The sequence below is a fragment of the Rhodamnia argentea genome, chromosome 3, assembly GCF_020921035.1.
Source record: "Rhodamnia argentea isolate NSW1041297 chromosome 3, ASM2092103v1, whole genome shotgun sequence".
NCBI lineage: Eukaryota > Viridiplantae > Streptophyta > Magnoliopsida > Myrtales > Myrtaceae > Rhodamnia > Rhodamnia argentea.
In genome coordinates this window covers 1,414,755-1,426,389 of record NC_063152.1, presented here as the reverse complement: position 1 = coordinate 1,426,389, position 11,635 = coordinate 1,414,755, and the positions used below count along the sequence as shown (strand labels likewise).

The 11,635-nt window shown below is 38.9% G+C and overlaps 1 protein-coding gene across 1 annotated transcript; it reads right to left on the bottom strand.

Moving 5' to 3' along the window:
* Positions 1 to 1,432: 1,432 nt before the first annotated feature.
* Positions 1,433 to 4,955, bottom strand: LOC115727885 (protein SRG1-like). Its single transcript, XM_048276614.1, has 4 exons — positions 4,603 to 4,955; positions 4,253 to 4,500; positions 2,023 to 2,347; positions 1,433 to 1,697 (listed from the first exon to the last, which is right to left on the bottom strand). Exons 1-4 carry the CDS (start codon positions 4,861 to 4,863, stop codon positions 1,452 to 1,454), a joined length of 1,080 nt encoding a protein of 359 aa, XP_048132571.1. The 5' UTR covers positions 4,864 to 4,955; the 3' UTR covers positions 1,433 to 1,451.
* Between the last annotated feature and the right edge of the window lie 6,680 nt (positions 4,956 to 11,635).

The window sequence follows — 11,635 nt, the reverse complement described above, 5'->3', positions numbered from 1 at the left end:
TCGTTAAGCCTTCTCTTGAACAATCGCTTACCTCTAATTACGACCCTTCACCGTGACTTTTGGGAGTTGTAGCCTTTTTGATAGTACACTAACAAAAACTATGCAGATGTGGCTTCTTTTTGGAGCATATGAGAACTTAACCCTGCCCGACCCTTACCCCTTTTGATGGTCTTAGAGAGCCGCCTCGAAGTGTGAGGTTGTATACGATAGTAGCTATGTAGGGTTAATTATCATCTACTTTGGTATTGTCTTGACAGCTATGCTTTATTATTTGATTACTATGGATGTTCTTGCTTTGCTATCCCTATTATATTTGTTGATTGGGAGTATATACATTTCCGCATGTGTATTATGGTATCGTGGATCGATAGCGTACCTAAGACGTTGTCCTTCGTGACCCGAGGCGATTTAGTAGGTATGCCGCATACTTGAAGTCGAGGCGTGATAGTAGCAACGAATTTCACTATAAATCAAGTGATATAATGGAGATTACAAACCACACTCGAGTTACTCAAACACTCTCGGTGTTTCCCAGCCCTCAATTACATCCAATAATTCATACAATATTTAGCCTCACAATTTCTCACGAAATAATTTATCAACTCACGAAGGAATTACATAAATCTTAAACACAAAATTTCAAATTGACCTCATCACTAAAATTATTGATGAAACTCCACGAAGAAAGACCTACGGCAAGCATTCGCTTAAAAATGGGGCTTCCGGTTTTGTCAAAAAACGGGAGACCAAGAATCATATATAGATATCTAAAGGGAAAAATACACTAGAAGTGCCATAACTTTTGTACGGCGTTCACTTGAATGCCATAACTTTCAAAACGTTCACTTAAGTGCCATAACTTTTAAAAATCGTTCACTTGAGTGCCATGTTGACGTGGCAGCCGGAAAAGCTGATGTGGCAACCGGAAAAGTTACTGTAGCACTCAAGTGAACGATTTTGCTCCAACATAGCACTCAAGTGAACGATTTTTGAAAGTTATGGCACTTAAGTGAACGTTTTGAAAGTTATGGCACTCAAGTGAACGCCGTACAAAAGTTATTATACTTCTAGTATACTTTTCCCGATATCTAAGAAAGGACGTTCAGTGACCAACTTTAGCGTGAATATCAAAGGAAATCCATGCACAGCTAGAATTAATTCGGTCAACCCAAATTCAGTTTTAATATCCTCTTCTTTCTTTGACCCAAACTTTCCTATTCTTTTGTAGCTTGGTCATCTCCAATATCAAAGAAAGAATTATGTGCCCATCTTTCTTTGCTAAATATTCTGAGCGTCCACATAAATAATAATTTATCTTGGGTAGGTTTTTATTCGCAAACTCAAATTCGAGACATATTTTAACATAGATTGTATCAATATATGGTCGACTTATTCGACGTACATGGAGAGAGTCAACATAAAGATAGGATTTCCCATTATTTTCTCCACCCTTAATTAATCCTCATAATGTCAAGATATGACTTCCCCTGAAGCTCACGAGAGAAGAGTCCCTTGAAGTAATCGGCAACGCCTATTCTCTTGAAGAGTGGTGGCTTGTCCTGTGTGATTAGGCTCGGTGCAGGACCCATTTCCCCTTCCACTTTTGGGCTATAAAATGTGGCGATTGAGAGCCTCTCCTTCATCGAGTTAACTGTTGCCCGGTGCTCAATGCTACGATAAGTGCCATTTGTCACAATCTGTGTTAATAGTCAAATACACAAACCACTTTGTCAAACCTCTAATGAATTTTGTCAGACTATTTAGCTCATGACATATTGGAATTTGGAAATATAAAAGTAACTATACAAATTTCCGACACTCCATTATTGGTTTTGCCCAACCTGTTATTCAAGACGTTTATTGCATACACGACTGTGTAATGTTTTGTTTATACAGAGTATTCATCCAAAGATATCATCCAATATGTATAGACAAAAGGTTAAGAGACAGTATATAAAATAAAATTAGATGGAACTCTGCATCAAAATTCAAAACAATAGAGATAGGGTAGAAAATCTTTACCTCTAAAATGTCTCCCACGTTGACGACGAAAGCATTAGGAAGGGGCTTGACAGGGATCCACTTGCCCTCTTTCCTTACTTGGAGACCTTCCATTTCATTGACTTGGAGAAGAATGGTGAGGCCTACGGCGTCAGAGTGAGGAGTGAGTCCGATGACGAGCTCGGGTCGGGGACACGGAGGGTAATAATTCATCCTAAGACCTTGCAATCCGTCATCAAACAGTTCTATTATCTCCATCGTGTCCATCATCAGAGCTTTCGCCAGGAGAAGTAGTATCTTCATTGCAAGGTCTCGGAGCGCTGAGGAGTATTCATCCAAGACATCTCTGCATAATAATAATAAGATGATGCATATAAGAAATGGTGACAAAGTTGAGAGAGAATGGCAATCTAAAAAATATGAAACATTGATACCATCAGTTTTACTTTTAATTAAGCAAATAACAGTTCATCTCGATGGTGAGAGATGTGTAGAAAACACCGAGATAGGTAGTATATCCGATATTCTACCAAAAAACTACGGTATTCCTAGATTTGTGGGCTAGTCTTGTAGGCAGTCTTCCACATGTGCTGCACATGTGAGCCCAATCCACGTGCACCATTGACTCAATAGGTCTTTCCAATGGTACTTCTACGGTCGAACGTGAGAAAATTCAATGAAACATGGCAGAAGATACCAGTTATTCAAATAAAATTGTGTCATGTAGGCAGTCATGTAGGTCTTTTATTCCACGCCATATCTCTCTCGTTTCATCATGTTCATGATCGAGTTGTTGCCTTAGTAGACTAGTCTCACCTTACCTCAAAGTAGAAGCACGTCTTTTAAGTGCAAGTAGATGTCAGTGATCATGACAAGCTCAAGTGAGGATATTTGCACATGAAGCGAGTCACAAATTATGTACATAATGATGTTATTATAGCTTACATACTAAAATCTTTCACCAGCAATACAAAATCAATTCTAATCTGACAAATCCTAAGCATGCTTTGGTTTGCTACAGGTGTTTAATATTTTGCTAAATATTTCTACATTAGGAATTGATTTGAGAGTGATAAGGACATTTTAAGTACCATAACTTTTGTACAGCGCTCATTTGAGTGCTATAACCTTTTTTTTTTTTTTTACGATCAATTGAGTGCCACAATTTAAATACGTAACTTTTTTCCGATCACTTGAGTGTCACATAACTTTTCAATTAATTACTTGAGTGCCATAAATTAAAATATTCACCACAAGTGCTATATCACGTTGGATTTTCGACATTTAGGTAAATGTTTTAAAAATAAAATTGACACTTAAGTAATTGATTAAAAGTTATGGCACTCAAATGAATATTTCGTAGAAGTTATGGCACTTAAATATTTGAAAAAGAAGTTATGATAATGAAATGAATATCGTATGAGAGTTACTGTACTTATGCTATATCATCCCGATTTGGGAAGTTGTTCCCAAAATCCCAATTCTGATCATCATGTCTCGGTCACTTTTCAATAAGTACAGCAACTGTTCTCTCAGCTTTCCTCCTTTGTCCTCTCAGCTTTTCTACTTTACAAAAGTGAAATCCTGACTACCAATTTATAGAATTGTTCTACGTATGGTGCTCAGATTGCGTTACCAACCGTCTCACTTGCCCATGAAAAGCTGAAACCACTACATCATTTGGCCTTCCTTGCTTAGCCATCGGCAAACTTTTCCATAATGAAGACCAAAGCAAGTAATTACATTGTTTCGCTAGGGATACTGAAAGTTGATATATAAATTAAACCTCCATTTGTTTCGCTAAAATGAATGATTAAAAATATTTTAATAAAAATTATTTTTTGTATCACTTGAAATAATTAGTTAATGAAAAATATTTTCATTATTAGCAAGGTCTTGAACATCCGATAGAACATGGGGTGCCAGTCTCAAAGCTTTCCCTCGCAGCTCGAACCTCGAGCCCCCTTTCAATCCAAGCAGACGAAGTCGCCCCTATGTCTACCCACCGCTCACCCCGATCACATATTGGCACGTTCATGATGCATCATGATCAAAAGGCCCTAAAAAAGACCTATGCACCAGTGTGTTGTCATGATCATATATATTAGCTCGATTTATTTTATGTCTAAATATTCTGACCATTCATTTTTGAAAACGATAAAAATGATCATGTTTATGTAAATATTTTTCAAATCATTCATTTTTCACAAAATAGAGACATGTATAGTGTACTCGGTGCATGAGAGAGAACCTGAAGGGAGAAGGAAGCATGGGAAAAAGGTGAGGTTTTCTCAAACGTCTGGGGAGGGACACCACGTAAAAGAGGTCGGCCCAATCAAGCATCTGCTCCTCCGACACAACAAACGCCTGCCCAAAACCCTCCAAGTGTCCTTCTTCTTGCCAAAATTTCCTCTTCTCCTCCATTGGAAGCTTGAAGAACTCTTGTATTCCCACCTTCACTTCCTCTACCAATGCACAACTCACTCCATGGTTTATCAACTGCGTGCGCAAAAAAGGGATCGGTCAACTTCAAAAGCCGATTATCTTGAAGTAATCCTCACATAAAGGAAAAGAGAAACAGCTACTCTAGTGAAATATTACCTGGAAGAATCCCCAATCTCTGCATGCAGCGTGCAACTTTTCAAGTTCGGACTCCAACAAATCGCCATTGCTGGATAAGAGCTTGTTAAGGTCAACTACTGGTACTTGAGGCAACGAAGTTCCCTGATCATCATCCATGAATGGATGATCTTGGTCAGTACGGACATAGCGAGGAGGGACTTCGGTTATGGCCTCTTTTGCCAACTCTTGAACATTTGGGACTGGAAGAGAACCACCAAACTTTGTAAGATTCGCGTCCATCAGTCGCAACGAGAGGATTGGACACGAAAAACTCAAAAAAAGTAGAAGGTTATGAGTTGCAGCCTCTATTTGAGGGTTTTCACGGCCGTAGGATGAAGAGGAGGTTCCTTATTTATAGTTGCTGTGTCAAGTGTACTTACATTTTGAGTCCCAAGTAAATGTCCAGTTGCCAATTCAAACCCAATAACTTAAACATGTAACTGGCTTTTTCTTAGCCGCCGATTCCCATCCGCGATCAGAAATCCCTTCTTATTTTATACCAGCAGAAGGGCAAGCGTTTTACGCGTGGAAACAATTGCATGGTTATGAGAAAAATCGCTTGAAAACCTAGTCCAGTGAAACCGCCTTTATAACCAATTTGCGACTTTTGTGTGCACTCTTCAATTATCAATATCAAATGACTAAAACACCCTTAGTTTCAACACAAAAGAATTGAAGAGCAAACTACGTATGATAAAAAGTTCAATTTCTTTCATTTGACGCGTTTCAATATAAACGAAGTGAAAAACAAACTAGATATGATTAAAAAAAAGATTTCATAACGAACTTTCTATTTTCATTTGACACGTAATTCACTTTTGAAATTCATATCTCTATTATCCTAGTGAAAATAGCGTGCACCCATTCATCGAGTCTTTTATTTTTATTTTTGGTCAAAACATCTTGTCTGTTTATAAACTAATTTTATGCACTGGCTTTTTCTTTCCCTAGCGTCAATAGAAAACACTAATTTATATAGTGCCTCCGGGAGTGGTCACATTGGGGAAATATTCTTTACTGGCGGGCAGACCACTCTACTTGTCTTCAATTAAAATATTATTAAAAATTGAGACCTTACAGTGATGACAAAGAATTGTCGCTTTCGGTCGAACAAATGACTAGATCAACTAGCTTGACTTTTGTATATTTGCTGCCTTTTCCTTATTATCGTGGCAAAACAAGAAACGCCAATGATGTGGCTTCCTGCTTTTCATGGGTAGCAGTGATGATTGTTCAACACAGTTAGTCTATTAGAATGATTGCACGTGGCTTGTTCGAGAAGACCAATCCTAACTGTTTCTGGGTGGCTTGTCAAATGGATCCATTTGGAAGATCAATACTTCTCTATGTATGATGAGTTCAAAAGATCTCGACGTCCGTAGGTATGAGAGTTAAGGGTTTCAAGATGGCTCGACGATTTCAATATTCAAATAGAGCAATTGCGCAGTCCAATTCAACAGCTCCGAAAAAGTTATACACCACTAAGATGAGTTTTAGTTACCAACATGAATAATGTTAAGATCATGCCATAATGAGACATTTAATAAGCAGTCTCAAATAATGTGATCACCCAGGATCATCCCCATGCCCGTGCTTAATAACTCATTCTAATTCATTTAACCAGTACTTTGCATGATGGAACTTTCCCTACAACTTTTGAGCGCGGATAAGAAGCAACCTAAACGTCGGGAAAATAAACTTCATCTCTAGAAGCTAACAACCCTCTTTACTATATAGCATCTATTTAAAACATTATTTGTTTTCCCCACAGAATCTCACCTAATCGAGGATTATGGGGAACAGGACAAAAGGTCGACTCACAACTTCTCCCATCAAATAAACACACATAGTTAAACTTCTGACTACACCACTTGACCCACGAACTCCACGACACACTAACTTACACATTACCTGGGCTAGAACTCCATGGAAGTTCACTCTCGAGCAGGCGATTGTCCTTCCCGGAAACGTGGGTGTCCATCAAAATACTGGATGGGTCCGACAAGCCTGCCATTATCATTTAGAATCTAAGCTACGAACTGCATCGGGACTCATTCTACTATACCCACCTTAAGCCATATTGTAGACTTTATTCTAGTAAATACTACATTAGAATCTCCGCACTCTAAATCCCTCTCTTGAATGTCCATTCTGGTAACCATGCCAATGCACGGGATTGATCGAGCCATGCTTGATTCCCCGAAAAACAAAGGAATGAGCACACAACCTAGCAGGAAAAACACTAGTTCCAAGATAAAGTAGAAATTATAACACCCGATGTCATGAACCACAAAGCTATCCTGAGCCGTTACTCAAAATCATCAAGTACTTGATTCATCATATCCATGAATACTGCACGGGACAGATCGAGCCATGCTTGATTCCCTGAAAAATGAAGGAATGAGCACACAACCTAGCGGGAAAAACACTAGTTCCAAGATAGAGTAGAAATTATAACACCCGATGTCATGAACCACAAAGCTATCCCGAGCCATTACTCAAAATCATCAAGTACTCGATTCATCATATCCATGAATACTACTAGAGCATTTGTCAATTCAAAAGGCATGACTAGAAATTCATAATTGCCGTGCCGAGTTCGGAAAGTAGTTTTGGGGATGTCTTCCGATTTGATTCTTAGCTGATGATGTCCAGACCTCATATTGATTTTTGAGAACACTGTTGCTCCTTGTAACTAATCAAACAAATGGTCGATTCTTAGCAATGGATACTTGTTCTTGATCGTAACTCGATTTAGTTGTCCGTAGTCGATGCAAAGGCGTAATGACTCAACTTTCTTCTTAACAAAAAGTACCGGTGCTCTCCGGGGTGACGCGCTCGGATGAATAAAACCTTTGTCAAGTAGTTCTTACAACTGCACTTTTAATTCCTTCAGTTACGCTAGACACATTCGATACGGGGCTTTGAAAATAGGTTGTGTTCTTGGGGCTAACTCAATAAAAATTTCTATTTCCCGTTCTAGGGGTAACCCTAGTAATCCTTTAGAAAGATATCGGGAAATTCTCGTACTATTGGAATATCCTTCAATTTAAATTCTTCCTTTGATTTATCTATTACGGTTGCTAAGTACCCACGATATCCTTCCTCAAAGAGTTATTCTCTTGCTTCCCCTTAAGTGACATAGCCTTCCTTTATCTATTATGGGGCCTTCAAGCATCTGCAATACGTCGGGGTAGTAAATGACATAGCCTTCCTTTAAACTTCTAATGCTGAGATAAGAGGTATTGAGGGTTTTGTTCTATTTCCCAAGAAACTGTAACTAGGACATTCAAGCGGGTGGAACCGGATAACTTTTCTACAACAGTCCACAATGGCTCGTTGTCCACTTAACCAATCCATGCCTATGATAACATCATAATTGTACATGGCCAAAACTATAAGGCTTATCCTTTGCTCTCTTCCATTAATGGTTCCTATACACCCTTTGCATTATAAGATAGATAAAAGAGGGGAAAAGTACACTATAAGTACCATAAATTTTGTACGGCGTTCACTTGAGTGCCATAACTTTTAAAAATCGTTCACTTGAGTGCCATATTGACGTGACAACTGGAAAAGTTATTGTAGCACACCGGAAAGTTACTGTAGACGCCCGAAAGCTGACGTGGCACGCCGGAAAAGTTCTTGTGGCACTCAAGTGAACGATTTTGCTCCGACGTAACACTCAAGTAAACAATTTTTGAAAGTTATGGCACTTAAGTGAACGTTTTGAAAGTTATGGCACTCAAGTGAATGCCATACACAATTTATGACACTTCTAGTGTACTTTTCCTAATAAAAGAGTCTTTCCTAAGGGCATAGATATGCTAAGAGATATTTCAAGCGGCTTTGGTTGTAATTTAGCTAGTCGTACAAATCGTTTGGAGATGAATAAATGTGTAGCACCAGTGTCAAACAATACATAAGCACTCTTACCGCATACTAAGATCGTACTTGATATAGTAGTCTCGGAGTTCATAACTTCCTCATGACTCACTACATACATTCGACCTTGAGCCGAGGGTCTCTGAGCATTTCCTTATTGCACAGTGCCGGACTGAGTAGGCCATCCTATTGGAGCCACTTGCTGAGTCATCATAGGACAATCTCGTATCATATGCCCATGTTGTCCACATCTAAAACAAGCTCTAGTTTGCACTCCACATGGTTCATCTTTATGCAGCTTCCCACAAAACAAACATACCACCTTTGCGTGTTTGAGTAGCCCTCCAAGAATTTTATTGACACTCCTTTCAAACGGCCGTTTCTTCTTATTATTATGATAGAGGTCATGAGAAATATGCTTTCCTTGTGGCACACTCATTTGGGATCATTCCATGATGTCTTTTTTCACAAGTTGAGCTTTCTCATACAGCTTATTATAGTCCTTCAGATTTAGGGGCACCAACTACCTCCCGATGTTAGGTCCTAGGCCTTCTTTAGACCTTTGCTCGATCTTTAGGTTCCTCTACTCGTCTACGGGGCAAACCTTGACAATCTAGCAAATTTTGCCTCATACTGATCCATTGTCAAGTTTCCTTGTTTAAGTTGCATAAATTCCATCATCTTTTCATTACGTACACATTCAAAAAAATATTTTCCAAGAAATGTGTGACATCCTGAATTCCAACCCTTTTCGAAGCTTATGAATGAATGAAATGCCCATCGATGCATTTTAGTTAAATCTCACTCAGACTTGATCACTCTTGAGTTGACAAACCAAAGGGGAATGGCTAACAAGGATTTAAGTACGTGGACCAAAGAACTCAACCATGGATTGGCACTTTGACCATAAGGATTGCCGAGGGAATATTTTGGGCCATTATAGGCCGTTCTAAGATTAGTTTTAGAACAATTTACTAGCATTATACAATTGAATCGTGGGTGATTCCGCTTTACTATAATATAATTTGCAAATTTCCCTAAACCGATTCTTGATGATCGCGTCCTTTGGAACTAGTAATTGGCCCTTGCAATTAAATGATAACCAAGGTCGCCATGGCTCGAATAACTCTTAAACGTGACACTAATCATAAATCGATAAGTGTAACTTCTAAGAGTCGCCCGTTAGTTTGAGATGCACTAAAATTACTATTCATGATTTTTAGCATGAGTTGGACTTCAAAATTTAGACGTCGAGTATTCAAGGATTTCAACGGTGTTATCTTGGACGTCGCCTCATCAAAGTTAGTTAAATTCCAGGATCATTCCTTAGTAACCGAAAAAATTCGAGATTAAGACATTAGGTTGGAGTTTACTTTTTACCCTTGTTAATTGCTCTTCCCTCTAGATGTTTATGAGGGCATAGTGTTCTTTGGTCTTTTCCCCATGTAGCTGAATATCTAAGGGCATTTATGTCTAAAGTGGTCTTGAATTATAGATAAGAGACAAGGATAGGATTTTGTGGGATCCAAAGTCAACCACCCATCCATTAGTCATTCCAAGGTGTCAATCCATCAAGGTTATCACTCATGTTGCCCATCACTCACCTACTTAGATGGCTAGTCACTCAAGTTGTCATTCCATTCTTCAACTTGCAAGACAAGCTTCTTGAACAAGATTTAAAAACCCTCAACTCTCATTTTCTCTTTTTCCCTCACTCTCTCTCTCTCTCTCTCTCTCTCTCTCTCTCTCTCTCTCCTCCTCTTCCCCTCCCGATGACACCACCATCATCATCTTTATCTTCTTGCCTTGACTGTAAGCCACCTCAAACCAACGCCACTCTCTCATCTCCTCAAGTCATGGTTGTGATCTCTTGAACCGACCGCCACCACCCACGATGCCACGAGAAAACCAAGCAAGCTACCGTTTCCCCTGCACCAAAATCGTAACTTTAGGGGCTATTTAGAAGCTGGTTTTGCTTGTCCAAAGTGGTAAGATACCTCTAAATCCTAACTTAGTATGTTAGGAGGTAAGTGGTGAAAGTTGTGAATGGTTTTAATTGAGTTTAATAGCTCGTTCCTTGATGTTCTTGAAGGACAAACCGGACAAAGCTTGCTGTCCAGTTCTAGTCGAGGGGTTTCAACGCACTTCCGTCAGCTTTGCTAGCTTGAATCTTGGTGTAAGTTGCTCCTAAACTTAGCCTAGGACTTTAGGTTACTAATGGATGGTTTGAAATTGGATTTGGAAAGTTTTTGAGGCTATTATTGTATGAAAAACATCCTAGACCCGAGAGCCCATATTTTCCATTTTTTAGCGTGTGTCGAAAGGAAAATGGTTTGTTTGAAATCTTCCAAAGGCCGAATTGAGATCTCTTTTCTTTTACGTGACCATAAGACCATGGGGAACATGAATCTAAGGTTAGATTGCTAAAAAAATGAATAGAATTATGTCAGTTTTACTAGGAGTAGGTCCGGACATGGGAACCATTTGGGATGTGTGCTTGTTTGTTTTAGAGCTTAAAGTGTGAAATCTATGGCTAAATCGTGATGCTTGGTACTCGATCATGAATTTAATAAGGCAATAAATGGCTGAGTTGTAACATGTGATCCAATGATTGAGATTTAAGGCTTGGAAGTCGAATTGAGTATATTGGATGGTGGAATTTCAGATTCCAATTGTTTGGCCATTGATTGATTGAGTTATGAGCATATGTGCGCATTTGACCTAGATGCATGTTACGCAAGGTTAGAACTTATCTTGAAGCATTAAATGCTAGATTGCCACTTGAGGCGTTATTACGCGAGTTGGGCAAATTATTGGCTTGATGCATGTTACGCGGGCCTTAGCCTTGAGAATTAAATAATGGAATACTACAAATGGTATGTGATTTGTGAATTGCCTTAGTATGAAGCTTAGTCTTATTGGTGATTTGGCATTTGTTTGTGATTTGACTTGTGAAAATGTGCCATGCCATTATACCATGACTTGATCTTATGTATCGTTTGCCATGTGTTTATCTTTGTAAAGAACCGCATGTCTTTCAAAGTGTCTAGAGGTACTACTGGCCTAAGTTAGGTTTAGATTCGACTTGCTGAGATTTATTCTCTCCCCATCATGGGATTATCTTTTC